The 17,663-nt window shown below is 36.7% G+C and overlaps 2 protein-coding genes across 5 annotated transcripts in view; one reads left to right on the top strand and one right to left on the bottom strand.

The window, feature by feature from the left end:
- The first annotated feature begins 56 nt into the window (after nt 1-56).
- Nucleotides 57-17,640, top strand: LOC310719814 (tigger transposable element-derived protein 1-like). 4 transcript variants are annotated; one of them, XM_083529955.1, is made up of 3 exons: nt 57-419; nt 1,150-3,179; nt 13,561-13,768. In XM_083529955.1, exon 2 carries the CDS (start codon nt 1,383-1,385, stop codon nt 3,123-3,125), a length of 1,743 nt encoding a protein of 580 aa, XP_083386081.1. In that variant the 5' UTR covers nt 57-419; nt 1,150-1,382; the 3' UTR covers nt 3,126-3,179; nt 13,561-13,768. The 4 variants fall into 4 exon arrangements, with proteins under 4 accessions (XP_083386081.1, XP_083386080.1, XP_083386078.1 ...); XM_083529954.1 differs by lacking the exons at nt 57-419; nt 13,561-13,768 and adding an exon at nt 17,530-17,640 and having other exon boundaries at nt 585-3,179; XM_083529952.1 differs by lacking the exons at nt 57-419; nt 13,561-13,768 and adding an exon at nt 12,262-12,460 and having other exon boundaries at nt 585-3,179.
- Nucleotides 6,129-17,663, bottom strand: part of itga8 (integrin, alpha 8) — a 90,262-nt gene continuing 78,727 nt past the window's right edge. Inside the window, exons 25-30 of the mRNA XM_083529872.1 lie at nt 16,616-16,774; nt 13,795-13,908; nt 11,679-11,792; nt 9,232-9,333; nt 8,423-8,545; nt 6,129-7,337 (exon numbers count right to left, since the gene is read on the bottom strand). Coding sequence (XP_083385998.1) covers nt 7,248-7,337; nt 8,423-8,545; nt 9,232-9,333; nt 11,679-11,792; nt 13,795-13,908; nt 16,616-16,774 — 702 coding nt within the window. The 3' untranslated portion in view covers nt 6,129-7,247. The remainder of the gene's footprint in view (nt 7,338-8,422; nt 8,546-9,231; nt 9,334-11,678; nt 11,793-13,794; nt 13,909-16,615; nt 16,775-17,663) is intronic.

Here is a 17,663-nt window from a genome sequence, read left to right as displayed (position 1 = left end):
TCTAGTTTGCACTAAGTGGTGCCATCATTTCATTTCCAACAGGACAGTGACCCACCTCTAAGTTATTTAGGAGCTATTTGTTCAAGAGTGATGGAGTGCTGCATCAGATGACCTGTCCTCCATAATCGCCTGATCTAAATTTAGTTGAGTTTTTTTTTGTTTTTTTTGGCACTTAAGGTGCAAAGTTGGACTTTATAGTCGCAGTTAATATTTATTTTACTTTGAAACTCATATTTTGTATTTGAGTTTACGACAGTGTTGTTTTCACTGGTAACGATATTAACCTTATAAACACGAGCGACATCTAGTGGCTTTTTATAAGAAATACAACTGTTTATATTATAGGAAACAGATTTGTTGCTATTACAGATACAATGTGTGTACGAGCGCCTTGTAATACGAGAATACAGTGGAACCCCGTTGTACGAGCATAATTCGTTCTTGAAAATAGGAATAAATGTAAAAGTGATTCAGAGATCTCATCCGATCGCTTATTTCTGCACTTAAAAAGTATTTGTAGCCTATTTTTAAAAGCAAATACACCGCAAATTACTGTAATGTAAACATAATTTAACACTTACTCATGTGATAGTGGTTGATTGCGAGTGTGAGACGTGCACCACGCTCATAACCTCCTCGGTTTCCATGGTAATTCTATTTACTTTCGTTTTCACAGCATCATCACTGATTTTCTTGGGGGACATTTTTCAAGATTTCTAGTGAAATAAAAATATAAAGCTAAAAAAAGTTACTGTGGGAGAGCGTATGAATACGGGAGCCACTTTTATTTGGTTTTTATTTTTGTGTCGGTCTGCTTAGTGCCCCACGCAGCATGTCTCATGCCTGGCACACGCACACACACGCACGCACGCACACAATCCCCTGCCTATCTGCTCCCGGACCCGCCCTCCATTCACAAACCGCCGCTCGGCCACGCCCCCGCTACCACGGTTACGTTTTTGCTGCACTGAACAACGAGAGCGACCGAGTGATACGTCATCAACTAAGCGACTAATGCGACCCTCGGCTGAAAACAGGGAACCGGCAGCGTGGGTTTGCTCGTGGCTTCGAAATTTGCTCGTGAAACAGGGTACAATTTTGCGTGCCAATTTTCTCGTACAACGGGGTTTTACTGTATCGGAGTACGAGCGGTTTTGCTATTAAACGATCTTTGTAGGAGTACGAGCATCATTTGGGAAGACGAGCATTTCTTTTGACGCGTTTGCTTCTGCTCTTCACCTCCGTCCCCACGCTTCAGTCTCTTCCTAGACACAGAGTGCATTCTCGTCGTTCTTTTGTGGCCATCTTGTGCTTTTGTTAGGTCTGCTTTTATAGTGTTTTTTGTTTTATTTCACTACAAATTGACCATCACGTGTCCCAAGATGTGTAGTGATATTGCTAGAAAGAAGGCTGTAAAAAGAATAACCATTGAACTAAAGAAAGAAATGTTAGAAAAGCATGAACGTGGTGCACGCACACGAGATCTTTGTCTGCAATATGGCATGTGTAGTTCAACTGTCAGTACAATCATAAAGAACAAAAAGAAAATCATGGAATCCACTGTGGCTAAAGGAATGACTGTTGTTAGCAGTAAACGAAGATCCAATGCGGTTGAAGAGATGGAAAATCTGTTGATAGTGTGGATCAATGAAAAGATGAATGCTGGTGACCGTGTCAATGAGCGTTCGATATGTGAGAAAGCTAAAAGGTTGCATGAAGACCTTGTGAAAGAATCTCCTGGTACGAGTGTATTTACTGCTAGCAGAGGGTGGTTTGATAGATTTAAGAAAAGGAGTGGCAATCATAATGTGGGTAGGCATGGCGAACCTGCTGGTGCGAACCAAAAAGCAACTGATGATTTTGCGAAAGAATTTTCGGACTTTGTGAAGAAGGAGGGATATCTTCCACAGCAACTTTTCAACTGTGACGAAACGGGACTATTTTGGAAAAAAATGCCCAATCAAACTTACATAACCAAGGAAGAAAAGTCTTTACCAGGACACAAGCCCATGAAGGACAAGATGGCGCTGTTATTTTGCGCCAATGCAAGTGGAGACTGCAAACTCAAGCCGTTGCTCGTCTACCACTCCGAAAATCCTAGAGCATTTAAAAAGAATCATGTCAATAAACAACAGTTGCCTGTTATGTGGAGGGTTAATAAGAAGTCATTGGTAACCAGGATGCTCTTCGAGGAATGGGTTCATTTAGTGTTTGCGCCTGGTGCAAAAAAATATCTGCAAGAGAAGAAGTTGCCAGTAAGATGTGTCCTTGTTCTCGACAACGCAACCGCCCACCCTCGAGGACTTGAAGAACGGTTACCGGAGGAATTCGGTTTTATAACTGTGAAGTTCCTGCCACCGAACACGACTTCTCTCCTTCAACCAATGGATCAGCAGGTTATTTCTAATTTCAAGAAGCTGTACACGAAAAATCTCTTCAAGAAATGTTTCGACATAACCTGCGATACGGCATTAACCCTCCGAGAGTTTTGGAAAGACCATTTTAACATCTACAACTGCATTGGTCTGATTGACAAATCATGGGAACAGGTGACCAATAGAACCCTAAATTTGTCCTGGGAAAAACTGTTGCCTGACTTAGTAGATGAAAGAGACTTTAAGGGTTTTCAGGAGACAGAAACATTGGTCAATGACATTGTTGAAATAGGCAACAATTTAGGATTAGAGGTCACTGCCGCAGATGTTGTGGAATTACTCCATTCTCACAAAGATGATCTCAACACAGAGGACCTTAAGGAACTTAAAAAAGAACAAGAAAGGATGGACGAAGAGATGGAAAGAAGGGAAGAGGAAGTTGAGGAGAACGTTTCTACTGCGGAAATAAAAAAGATATGCAGCATGTGGAACACAGTGCAAAGATTCTTAGAGAAACATCATCCGAACAAGACTTCTATATGCCGTGCTACAAGCTATCTTAATGACACCGGAGTCGCCTACTTCAGGAATATCATAAAAAATAGGCAAAAGCAGACCAACATTGAGTCTTTTTTAAAAAGAAAAAGTAACGAAGAACCAGGACCTAGTGGTTTCAAAAGAGAGAAACAGGAACAGACACTTGGAAGTCCCTCTATCTTCATGGAAGAGGACTCCACTTCCTTTCATTAGTCTCCTCCACCTCTTCCCCAAACATCGTCTCACCATCAACCACTACAACACCATGTAAGTACAGTACTCTAAAATCATTTTATTTATAAAGTTATTTACAGTAGAATTTCTTTATATTTATACAGTAATTTACTGTATTACAGTACTTTTTATGTTTATCCCCCCCCCCACATCATCTTACCCTCACCATCAGTGGTGGTTGGTGGTGAGGGTGAGATGATGTAGGGGGATAAACATAAAAAGCACTGTAATACAGTAAAATACTGTATGAATATAAAGAAATTCTACTGTAAACCACTATGACACCATGTAGGTACAGTACAGTACTCAGGTTATTATATAATTTTTTTATAGTTATTTACAGTAGAATTTCTTTATATTTATACACTAATTTACTGTATTACAGTACTTTTTATGTATATCCCCCCCACATCATCTCACTCTCACCATCAATGGCTATGAAACCATGTAGGTACAGTACTCTAAAGTTATTTAATTATTTATTTATTAAGTAATTCACAGTAGAATTTTTTTATATTTATACAGTAATTTACTGTATTACAGTACTTTTTATTTTTATCCCCCCACACCATGCTACCCTCATCATCAATCACGATGACACCGTGTAGGTACAGTACAGTACTCAGGTTATTATATTATTTATTTATTAAGTTATTTACAGTAGAATTTCTTTATTTTTACAGTAATTTACTGTATTACAGTACTTTTTCCGTTTATCCCCCCACATCATCTTACCCTTACCATCAACCACTATGACACCATGTAGGTAAAATACTCTAAAGTTATTTTATTATTTATTTATAAAGTTATTTATTTCTTTGTTTATACTTTGTTACAAGCATATTTGTGTGTTAAATGTGGCATGCGAGCATATGGGAACACAAGAGGTTTTCAGGAACAAAAGAATCTCATACACCAGGGTTCCACAATATTTAATAATTCTTGGATGTAAAAAAGCACACACGAGTCTCACAGGATGGTATAATTCATTGTCTTTTTTTATAAAGCGTTTCAATTAACACCTGGGCAAGCGTACAAATTATAAGGAACTCTGTTATCTCTGTAAATCTGCAATAAGGACATTTCCATTGTTAAAAGAACTATAGAAATAAGAATTGAATTGAATTGAACAGTTCCACTATTAAAACAAAACCATACTCAACAGTCTGCTTTCTATTTTCAATAATATATTTCATTTGAGAAAGTTTTAGGTTTTTAAAAATGTTTGATGTTCCACCAAATATCAAGAAAATATTATTTTTAAAAGCGAGACCGAATACTGCAACGAGTTTCTAAACACACAAACTAAATAATAATACAAATAATTAAATAAAATAAATAAAATAATAATAATAAAAGCAGAATTTTTGAAGTGCTGATTTTGCACCTCTGAAGGAACCTCTGAAAGGTCCATATGCTTGCTGAACTTCTACCACCTTCCCACCCCTTTCCATATTAACTCCTTCAACCATTCTAATTTTTTACATTTCCACTCTTCATCGGAAAGTTTAATGACGATACATTTTGAAATATTGCAGTTTTATCCCTCTATCTTTATTGTATCGTAGGGTGTTTAAATGAATAATGAATATCGTATTTTGACTGTAGATAATGCTATATAAAAATATAGTAAAATTATTCTCTTTTAAGCTCAAAGAAGCCTTGACTGTTTTTTTATTGGGTTATTAGATAATTGATGAATGCTATGTGGCTTGTATTCACTAATTATCTATTATTGAAACTACAAAAAAACAGCACTATGAGATTGCATGGTATTGGCAGCTCAAAAAACAAACAACAAACAAACAACCCACCCATACATGTGTACTTTGAGGCCACAATGTTATATCTGCAATGTGGATTCATTTAAAATTTGATTTGCCTTGTGTTTTTAATTCTTGTTTATGTCCCAAATCTAAATGGAAATCCACACGCAAATGAAAAAACACAGAACAAAGTTAAAAACAAAATTTATTAGCAAGTGACAAATATTTCTGAACCAGAAATGCATTTTGGGTCTTTTTTTTTTTTTTTACTTTACAGTCACACACAGAGGTAAAACTGAACTTAATCAAAGGTAAGAACAATGAAATTTTGTGAATATTCGCCAAAATGTCACTGCATCTGTCTTATATTGGTAATTTATAAGAAATATTGAAAAAAAAATGTTGCTGTTGAGTCGATTTGAACGGTTTTAGGGCCATTCTTTTTAATTTTTTAAAAAATTTTTTATTTTTAGGATATGACATAAAACCTAAGAATGTAAAGCTCTTATCTAAAACAGGTAAATTCCCCTTAAAAAAAAAAGAAAATATGGCAACAGACATCCATCCATCCATTCATTATCATCATACAGCTTAAAAATAATTCTCTATTATCTCTTTATATACAAAATAACCTGAACCTAGAGGTCAAGAAGAAACATAGGAGCCAGTGTACAAATAATTTTAGCAAAAAAGAAAAAAAACCCACAACACAACAACGCAATTATTGCACGTAATTATCAATTCATATACAACTCATGTGATGGGAAATGTTCAGCTGCTAAAGTATTGCAAAATACATGCTTTAATTAAATATATTACAAATTAAAATCATTACGGGGTAAAATTTTTTTTTTTTTTTTACATATTCTTAGAACACAGATGGAAGCACAAAAGCAAATAAAGCACAAAAAAATCTTAAGGGGTTTTAGTGGTTTGCGAATTCATCTTTCTACAGGGACCCCCTGTATGATACATTCTGATGTATATGTTCGTTATGGGACTTTGGCAGTGGGGGTGTGGCCAAATGCTGGTTTGTGAATGATGGGCAAAAACAGAGGAGGGGCGTCCTAAGGGTGGGACAATTTTCACGAATGAGTGTTCTCCATTTCAGTGAGGATAGGGGGGTTGCAAAAGTATTGGGACAACTGACCTTTGCTGTCATATGTGGTCCTTCTCCAAACTGTTACCACAAAGCTGAAGGCACACAAAATTCATTCCCTTGAACGTAGGAACCCGAACCTGTTCCAGCATGGCAATGCCCCTGGGCTCAAAGTGAGCTTCTTGAAGATCTGGTTTACATGGTTTGGAGTGGAAGATCTTGAGTGGCCTGCTATAGAGCTCTGATCTCATCACTACTGAACACCTTTGGGTTGAATGTGAATGCTGACTGCACCCCAGGTCTCCTCACCTACATCAGTACCTGCCTTTTATAACACCCTTGTGGCTGATGAACACAAATATCCGTAAGCACACTCCAAAATCTAGTGGAACATTTCCCCAGAAAAGTGGAGGGAATTATAAACGCAAAACTGGGACTAAATGTGGAATGTGATGCTCAAAATACAGATACTGTCACATAGTTATGACTAGGCGTCAGCAAACTTTTGGCAATACAGTGTGGATAGATGGACAGACAGACAGACAGACAGACAGACAGACAGACAGACAGACAGACAGACAGACAGACAGACAGATGCTGAGTTGAGATTTGGAGGTGCGTGGGTTTTAATTTTGAATTTTCTTTTCAATATTTCATGGTTTTCAGTGTTATTGGGATGCTGTGTTTTATCATTTACAGGAATAACGTGTGTGTGTGTTTGTATCTGGGTGGGGTTAGAGGCACTCAAAGATGATGATAAAAGAAGATGATAAAACCTGCTAAATCAGTTGGAAATAAGGCTCGGAAAATCGTACAGCTCGTCAAAACTCACAGCAGTGTTACAATTCATTTAAGGCAAAGTGAGCTGTGCTTTGAAAAGAAATCCTAGCGTGCCTTGTTCGGCTTCTCGGTGTGTGATCTTTGTTGTCAGTGTTTATAAAACAAGAATCCGGATTTCTCTCTCGCTGTGCTGTGCTCTTTTCGTAGCCCTAAAAGTGGGGTTCTGAGAAAAGGCACCTCAGATCTAGAAACCCCTTCGCTCTGCCTGATTCGAGTAGAGTTTGTCCATGAACGACAGCGTGACGCAAATCACAGATCCCAGTGCAGCATAGGAGCGAGGGCTCGAAGTGGTGCTCGAAAATTTCCACCCTCAAATCCTTCTATTAAAGCTCATTCACCGTCTTCATGGCTATTTCTTTCACGTTCTTCTTTTCGACTCAATGTTCTCGCTCTCTTTTATTGTTCTGTCGATTTCTCGGACGTAAGCTGCTCCCGGTCAGACACGTCATCGTCTTTCGGTGGCCGCGCTCGATCGAAAAAGCCACACTGAGAAACAAGTGGGAAGAAAAACAAATAAGTGAAAAGATGAGAATCGAGAGATTAAATTTATTCTTGTGAGAGTTCTAATATTAACCCTTTTATTCATAAATACTAAAAAAAAAAAAAAACCTGTAGTTTATCAAATAAAATTTATTTTTTAAATAAATCTTCTAATAAAAATATATTTGAAAGGAAATAGATCATTTTCATTATTCATCACAATCCTGACAAAAAAAACAACAACTTAAAAATAAAGGTAATAAACATTTATTTATTTATTTTAAATATATAAACTCTTTTTTTCCCTATAAATTATTTAATTGTTTATAAATCAGACAACGAATTACGGATAAGCGGGAGAAAATGAATGAAAAAAAAATTTAATCAGACAACATTAAAATGTACAAAATGATAGAATTTTTTAATAAAGATTTTAAGGAATTAAGAACTGCTGTTGCTGAGGTTTTTTGACCAAGGCATAAAAACCATGGTGAGAATATCAAACATCTGGGAAAGGATTTATTTATAAATGAAAGTAAATTGGCGGACACAGTCTCTTTTTTATATAAGATAAAAAAATTTTTTTAAAGATATAAAAAAATATAGAAACTCCACTGTGAAATATTTATTTAATCAAAAAACATTTGTTTTACTGATGCACCCAAGTCTCAAATCAGGCCCAAAATCCTCCGTGATGCGCACATCCGGCAATTAAAACCATCCGTGTGGAAACATAGCAAAAGTTTCATTTGGTGTCCTGATAATTTATATATTTTTTAAACACCATAACTACTTTAAAACATTTACAAAAATATTTTGTCTTTATGTTGAGTATGGTTTTCATTAATAATAAACATACATTTGCATAAAGCATCTATATTATTACACACACACACACACACACACACACACACACACACACACACACACACACACACACACACACACACACACGCACCCCAAGAGAGGGCGCTACACAATTATATAGACTTTGCACACCTATCTGTGGATTATCCCTTGCATTAAAGTTTATGTAAGGTTATGTTTGGTTTAGCATGAGTGTGTAAGTGTGTATATGGAAGCTGCCATACCTTCCACATAACCAGGGTTAGAATGGCGAGCACAAGCAGTCCCAGAAGGATGGCCAGAATAATCACCCACAGAGGAATGGCAAAGGATAGATCAGGAATCGCCCATACCACATATGTACCAATCTACACACACACACACACACACACACACAGACACAACAAAGGGGTATTTATTTTTTTTTCCATGATATAAAAGGATCTACATTGAAAAAAAATCAACTGAATGTCGAAAACTGAACACACTAATGTCACAGATCAACTCTCAACATTTCTCCTATTCTTTTCAACAATGTGTATTTTTTTCTCTTTCTTTTAGCTTCAATTAAGCCCTCGTGTGCTTAATTGTTCCTCCGTGCTGAAAGGATGGCAAAAGTTGATATTTAAAGAAAAGGCAATTTTCCATGTACTAATTCCAGGAAGACGAAATATAAATAGACGTGCTATCATGCCGTGTTCGTACGTCAAATATGTACTAAATTTGTCTTTTCTTCCATAACAGATTCTGTCTCTCCATAAGTTCGTCGCATTTTGCAGTTTTCCCAGGACTAAGCCTGGTTTAAGGTTTAAAGCTTAAAAATCTGGAACCTAAAAAAAAAGGTCAGCAGTGTTGACCCTGCTTCAAATAACCACATAATCCACATCACCTTGCAATCCAATGTCAAGCACATCTGACCTTTTCAAGTGTTTATTCAAGTCAAACCCCCCCCCCATCCCCCCATCCCCCAATCCCCCTCAAATTCATAATCTCCAGTCCTTAATTTCTTTCCCCCTACACTCAATGCCTGACAGAGACACAGACACATGCTTACCGAGTTACTTTGGTGAGGCAGGAAATGCGGTTTGATGCGGTACGGCATTCCTGTTACTCTGAAGTACACGGTAGAGTTGACGAGGTAGTGGTCATTCCGCCTCTGTGAGAAAAGTCATGTTTTGAATAGAAATATAATATAATCTAATGTAATTATAATAATGTAATGTAATATTATATATGCAGAAATATATTCACACACACACTCATACATTATATGCAATATGGGCAAACGTTTGTGGAAACGTTCTTTTTTGAACATCCCATTAAACATGCAGTCCCCATTTACTGTTTTAGTAACCTCCACTCTACTGGGAAGATGTTCCACCAGATTCCGGTGTGTGTGTGTGTGTGTGTGTGTGTGTGTGTGTGTGTGTGTGTGTGTGTGTGTGTGTGTGTGTGTGTGTGGGGATTTGTGATCATTTAGCCACAAGTAAAGGTGCTAGTACAGTCAGGTACTGATGAAGGTGAGGTGAGGAGGTCTGGGGTGCAGTCAGTGTTCACATTCATCCTAATTCATCCAATTCAGTAGATTTGAGGTCAGAGTTCTATAGCAGGCCACTTAAGATCTTCCACACATATGGATGGGAATGTGAAGTGTGTGTGTGTGTGTGTGTGTGTGTATATATGTATATATACACATTTACATAAACACACACTGTATAAATAATTTTCTGGAACAAATACATAATTCGTGACAGAAATTTTAGTAAAATAGGTGAATAATTATAGTAATAAAAAATGAACTGATACAAAAATAGTGACCAAAGGAAGGAAAAACCCCCCCACAATATAAAATCTAAATGCAAACGTGTGTAAATACAGTTTATAAAGTGCAATTATTATTTCTTTTAATGATAACCTTCACAAATTCTTTTTTATTTTTTATTTTTAGTCATTGGGCTGCTTTTCACCAATATAATGCAGATATCATGTGGCAAGGTATTAAAATGAATCTATGCTTATTAAAATCATTTGTTTTTAGAGCTTGTACAATGTTAACAAATGAAAAAAGACATTTTCAGAATCTAAGATCAGATATACCTGTATATGTCCCACAGTGGGGGAATTTCTTGATTCTACAAATTAGATACATACATGTATGCGATTAAAATGTTTTATTTATTTTTTTCAATGCTGATTTAAATGCCTGCTTGGTTGTATAGTGATTCATGCGTAAAAGAAAATTTTTTTTCAGAACAAATTTTTCTTTATCCCCCTCTTTAAGACATGCTCCCTCCGTCTCTTGCTCTTGTAGACACAGATCTGGTTACTACACTGCGTTTCATTGCAGATAAGATTAAAGGCATTTCGGCATGACAAGGTTAAGCCTAATTAAGCCGTGTGAGTCAGGACGGAGCGGTTCAGAGAAGTGACGTTAAACGCTCATCTTTTCTTCATTAGCACGTGGTTAACATCGCCTCTTTTTTCCATCGCCACCAACAACTAGGGCCGAGTCAATCATTTCATGATGTGTGCAGTGAAGAAAGGACAGCCATGAACTTGTAATGATTGCTATGTTGCTTCCATAGCAATCATTACAACCAGATGTAAATCGAGTAAACATTAGAAATGAGGTAAAATCTGTATATTTCTCGAATGGTAAAGCTTGGTAATACATATTATTGTCCCTTTTGTATTAAGAGTAAAGGTAAATAGAACCCCAGTAGCCCAGGTACATGGTTCTATTAGATTTAGTGCGATTTGCGTTTTGTGCGACAAAAACCGCCCGCGATGGAACGGACGCCACGCCAAAAAATGCTTTTTTTTTAAAGATTTTTTATCGTTTAAGCCATAACTCATCGTCCCACACACTTTAAACACACACAAAGCATTTGCAAAAACATAGCAAAATGAATTCTGTGTAAATTTGTAGAAATACGGTATCACATTTATAGTGAGTACATGCTTGTACAGTATACAGTTCTGTACCGTAGCCTATGGGTAGTTTCTCTGCTTGTTTATTGGTTGAAGTGTCCTATTTCGTCAGAAAAGAGGCCACGTCACCGCGTTCTTTACTTTCTGTACTGTATTAACATTTTACTTCATTGATAATTAATAATTATATTTTTATTAATGCATCTTTCAACATAAAACTCATAAAAACAATTCCCTATAAGTTTATTGGTCTATCGCGCTATACGCGAGAGACCGGGAAAATCAGCAAAAACAAATGAGGTATGTGGGCAAAAGCAGTTCCGCGATAAACCGGGGGTGTGAGATTCGAACCGCGTTAAGTTACTGTAATTCAGTAAAGTTATTTGCCAACAGTTCAACAACAATCAGAGAACTCCCTCACAAGAGCAGAACATATTCATAATATAATCAAACATATAATAAAATATAGTAAGTTAAGGATATAATAAAAAATCTATATACGAATAATGAGTAAAGTGTGTGACAGTGAAGGATATGCATTGTTTCTGTGTGTATGTGTGTGTGCACTACCTGTAGGAAGGTGTGAGCCCAGAGTCTTGACCGCACTTTGACCACTGCACTCTGTCCTTGGTCTAAACGGCCCACAGTGCACTCCAGCATCAGGCAATGAATATTAGAGCAATTCTGCACACACAGACACACACACACACACACACACATATGTGAAAAAGGAATCAGCTGTGAAAATATTGGTGTGCCTGCTTTCAGAAACAAGTTTGTGTGTGTCATATTCATGACTTCGCCTTGTCTTTTTGCATATAACAGTTTTGCGTATAAGGGCCTATTACTGTACACCTCAAAACTGATGGAACTATAATGAATGGACATTAGATGCCATCATGATACAGACGGGTTCCCTTTTGAGTCTGGTTCTTCTCAGGTTTTCTTCCTCATGCCGTCTCAGGGAATTTTACCTTGCCATATTCGCCACTGGTTCGCGCATCAGGGAAAAACTTTACAAACTAAATGTTGAATTTTTTTAATACAGCTTTATAACCTCTTTATCTCTGTAAAGCTGCTTTGAGACAATGTCCATTGTTAAAAGCGCTATAGAAATCTTTGTTTTTTAAGTTTTAAGTTTTGTGTTTTACAGCTGAAGTGACCCTCAGTACAGCATGTTGGCGTGCCAAACTGGACATCCAGGTGCCTGTGGTGCACTAGAGGGCAGCGTTACATGAATACCCAGAATGTACAGAACATGAAGACCAGAAGGATGTTTCAAAAAGAGAGATGTGTGTGTCTGTGTACAGAAGAAACAATTTACTAGAATTGTCCCATTTGTTCTATATAATTCCTTCCTATTTATGTGGCTGCATGAGAGAATGTGTTCAAACGCAATTTTCTACTTCTAATTCTTTTGAATGGGAGTAAAGATCACTGTATCCTACAACATATAATGTGATGATTAATGGCAGAAAAACAGCTGACAAACTCCAAAAACCACTGTAGTTTCCAAAATGATTGTAAAAAAAAAAAACATCCGGCACAGTGACAAATACTCTGTGTTACAGTTACTCAATGTTATGGAGATATTTAAACCAAACATGGTCTGTTGAATTGTGGCAGCAGACACAACCGTCTCCTTGATGTCTCATGGAAAGAAAAAAAATGAAAAAGCTTCCTGCATTTTTAGTCCAATAAAGTACACTTTGAAGAATCAGCATTCATGTTGTCCTCATTAAGTCGAGCCACAAAAAGCCTCTTCTTTGCCTTTTAAAAAGTTTTATTGAGAATGATAACTGCCACTATTATACTTATGCCTTGTTTCGAAGACATTCATTAAATTATTCACAAAAATATTATGTTATAAAATTTGCAAGCAAATGTTTGTGGACATCTGACCATAAGTATAGTATTTGCTTTTTGAACATTGTATTCTGCATGGAGGAGGCCTGGGGTGCAGTCAGTTCCAATTCATCCCAAAGATATTTAATAGAGTTGAGGTCAGAGCTCTATAGTAGGAGTCCACCGCTTCGAACCATGTGAAGTATATCTTCATGGTCTCAAAGTTCAAGTGAATTCAATTTTACCACACATTTGGATGCACACAGTTTTGCAGGATGGTTTTCGATGTGGTATCAGTTTAGGAAAGAACCACATATGTCTGGAAAAATCCAGGAGTCCCAATACATTTGTCCATATAGTATTTGTATGTGCGCAAAAAAGAAACGCATCCAAAGACGTCCAATACAGTTGAATGCCTCCAAATTTGTGGTAACAGTCTGGGGAAGAACCACATAAGGCTGAAAATGGTGTCCCAAATCATTTGTTTATATAGTAGATAATAAACACGACTGGACAGTGTAGAACACATGCAGTTTTTCAAGTCATGCTTAAAATGTAAATGGCCAAACACGGATTTATTGTCTTTTTCTTGTCTTATGTTTTCCAGAATTTTTTCCACAACTGGTTCTCCCAGACTTCCACACAATTTCCACGCACACCTCAGAGCCCTCATCTTCCTCCAAGAATTCACCGTTTCGTGTTTTTTTTAAAGCTATAAAAACGCTTTTGAATGATTTAAGAGGTGTAACACTTCTGGGTGCAAAATAAATCACATTATAAATAAAAAAAATAAAAAAAAAGATCTATAAATCGGAGTGTGTGGAAAAATGTGCGTGTGTACCAGTGTTTTGCTGCTGTAGCTCTGCGTGGTAGTAACAGATCTCCTGCGACGAGTCGGCACGCTGCTGTTGCGCAGAAAACCAAGCAGCTCTGGTGTATCTTGCAAAGTGGACGTCTGAGAAAGAGAGAGAAACAAAAACTTAAGAAATCATGAAGGATGGCCCTAACCTCATTTCTTTATCTATTAGAGCATTAGTTCTATAGATGAATAAAGGTTATAGCAATCATTTATTCCATGTTTCCAAGTGTGTGTTTAAACAGGTAGCTCTGGTCATCATTCTATATTAACTTGCTGCCCTAGCAACATACAGTCACAGTCGCTTACAGATAACATGACAAAATGGAGAACATAATGTTAAAATGAAAAAGGAAAAACAGCACACGGAGTTAACACCAACAGCTTCATTATTACAGTGAAGCAGCACATAGTCTACATATGCAAACACACATACACTCATTCTACTTCTCTTTCTCTTCCGCTCTCTCTCCTGCTTTACTTACACTAATTGACATTAACTAATGCTTATTCAAATAAATGTAAATCACACAACTCTATTACAGTGTGGGCAGAATTTGAGATCTGTATATAAAATATTGGTATCTTTAATTTGACAATTCTTCCAACGGACCATGGTACTAGTGGGATAACCTATGTTACCTATTTAGTTGCGCATTATACGAGTTTGGCTACAGAGGTGCGCAAGCTACAGAGCTTTTATTTTGCATAAACGTGACTCTAAATATTGGCATTAGTTTCAAATGTTTCGAAGCCAATAATCAGAATCAGTTGTACGTTATTGTGACATTTTTTTTGTTTTATACCATTGAGTGTTTCTGTAAAAAGAAATTTATATGCGCCAAGTACAAATCTCCTTTAATAAACATGTCTTCCTGTCTTCACTTTCCATCAACATAATTCAGATTTGGACATTTATAGAGACACCATTTATAAACGAGTATCGTATCAGCACGACACATTACATGGCCTTAGGACATGGGGAATGCCATCTGGGTAACACTCATTTGTGAGTGTGTGTGTGTGTGTGTGTGTGTGTGTGTGTGTGTGTGTGTGTGTGTGTGTGTGTGTGTGTGAACTCAGATCAAAGTCCTTAAACGGCTTGTCATTCTCAGAAGTCCTCAGTAAAGTTGCAGCTGTAAAGTCAAGACACACTGTGGGGACTTTAAAGCCCCCCAGCACAGCACTAACCCACAAACCATTACAGAGACCTGAGATGTGTATAATACTTTATAGTCAAACCACAATACAGAGAGGTTTACACACGTACCATATGCACACAAACAGATCTAAAAAAAACAGGAATTTGTGGTACCTGCTTTTTGGTTATATAAGAAAAGTATGTGTGTGTGTGTGTGTGTGTGTGTGTGTGTGAGTTAATGACAGCGACAAGGACAAATCAAGGCAAAAAACCTCCGAGCTTAATTATAAGAATAAAAAATGTGCTGCCAGCTGAAGGAAACTCCAGACCGAAGTGCCAGCTGGACTTCCTTATTGTCCCTAGAGGTCGGGGCAGGCTGTCTGACCTTGACAGGCCCGGAACCAAAACCTTCCCTTTATTTCTCTGCAAACGACACTAATAGTCACATACTGACACTGTATATATCCTAGCGATTTATTATGTTCAAATCAAAATAAATTCAAAGAACAATCAAGTTTGAAGTGTGAACACAAACACGCCTGCATTCTGAAAGATCTCCAAGCATGAACTGGGAATTAAAATGTCACTCATTATTAGTTATAATTAACTCAACCTTCCATGAGTGACTCGAAATAGCTATTAGATCAATAATAACCAGAAGGAGAATAAACACCGCCTGCTTTTATATGTTTAGATATAGAGGCATATCTATTACTTCTATAATGTATCGATATCTATTATCCATAATAGATTTGAAGTCCCTACAAAATGCAAACATATTTCATTTGCACAATATCGCTGAGCAATTTGGGAATTCATGACTGTTTTGGATATATATTTGTATTTATACATACAAAGACTAAATCAGTTTTTGTGTATGAACTCATTCATTTTCCTAGAGATTACCTAACTATTGGTTTCATGTCTCTCGTGTTCACGTTCATTGTTTTGCCTAATTCATGCTGTTCGCTAATCGTCTAACCATAGTCGGTTTCACGTTTTCTAGTTTGCCTATTTAATTAATAAAGACCGTTAATAAAGATCGTACTTGGCACTTCAACTATTGTGCATTACATGACACTAGGTGTATGGAAATTGGGGTCAGCTCTATAATGGAGATATACTGGGTATTTGAAAATGACACTATTGGTATAAACACATTGGTTTAATGTTGTACTAGAAATCAAAAATATATGAGATTCTATTTCGCTTTATTAGATGATAACCATCATATTTTTTATCATGTTTGGAAAAAATGTGTTGCTCATTTCAGAAATTGTCATATTCCATTAGCAGATCATTTACTGTAACTATAAATGTATATAAATTATGTTTTTATGTATACATTTGTTTATTGTGATCATTTAAGTTGGCAAGTTGACCATGAATGGCAAGAATGGAAGCTAAATGCTTAATTAAACCAAAGTTCCAGTCATTAGTGTTATAATTAGCAAAAATAACTGGATCAAGGGCTATTTTATAAGCATCTGAATAAAATAACCAAGATTTGCAATGATTTATATAATGATAAAGTCTACACATGCCTTGAGTGATTGTTTAAATGTCAAGTTTTTTTTGCATTTGCTTTGTGCTTGTCCTTATGTATAGATAATATTGTAATTTCAGTGCTAATTCTATAATTCTATAACGTAAGTGTGAATTTACCTCAAGTTCCAGCGGGTTAAGCGAACCGTTTATGTGACACTGAATCGGTCCGTCAGTGATGATCTCCATGGCATAGAGCAAATGCTCCTCTCGATGACGACTGGGCCATCCCACCTTCATAATTGTGCCACTTATCGCACTCGGACCTTTATTATAAAGCTGAGTGTGTGTGTTGAGAGACAAACAAGAGTAAAATAAATAAAATATAGTATTAGTTAATTATTAAGCTCAGTTAAGTAAAAAGCGATCATATAAATAATACTTAATTGTATTCTTTATTAGACCATTCTTTTGAATCACAATGGGGTTTTTTTATCGGATCTGACAACTCCAGAGATTCTGCATTAGAAACCAGTTGAAAATCCAACACTGGAGTTTGCTATCAAACCAAATGGCGCTTGGTTAATCCAAAATGAGCTTGCATTAACATGAGGCAGGCCACACAGAGTGTCTGGCTAACATTACAGCTAATTACAGCAATTATTAGCTACAGGACTGAATGAACTTGCATGAAGCAAAACCGAGTCAACTTGATTTTTCTTGACAAACAAACAAACAAAGCAATGATCCAGGACTGTGTATTTTTTCTATGTAGAGTTTCTCAATGTATTCCTACAGTGCAGGATATTATATTGAGCTTGTCTTAATCAAATATTGGTCGATTCTGGTTCACAATGAAGTGGGATGTCGTAATGAAGATTGCATTTGTCGTGAAACCTGAACACCACCGTCTGTGTGTGTTCTCTTTATTGCTGGCTGCTTACAGGCAGTAGAATTACATTGATTCTGGATATCAATAATGCCTTGGCCTCTGGGTATCTGTGTTTTGTTTAAGCAGGTACTACTCATTTAGAAGGATTCGATCAGAACAAAGCTTGCAAATGTGTTTACTGTTGATTTTTTTTTTCTTTCAGTCTAACAAAGCAGCTCTGATGCTCTTCCTCTATTCTGAGAAGCAAATTGTTCCCACATGTGATGCACTTCCTCCTCAACTACTGCTCCAAACTGTGTGTGTGTATATATATGTATGTATATGTATACATACTGT

The sequence above is a fragment of the Silurus aristotelis genome (assembly GCF_946808225.1).
Source record: "Silurus aristotelis genome assembly, chromosome: 25".
Taxonomy (NCBI): Eukaryota; Metazoa; Chordata; class Actinopteri; order Siluriformes; family Siluridae; genus Silurus; species Silurus aristotelis.
Note: the sequence above shows the minus strand (reverse complement) of the source record. Positions and strands in the feature narration are given on the sequence as shown.

Excerpts from the sequence above, each read along its gene's own strand:
- LOC310719814 (XM_083529954.1), top strand. The coding sequence starts at position 1,383 with ATGTGTAGTGATATTGCTAGAAAGAAGGCTGTAAAAAGAATAACCATT.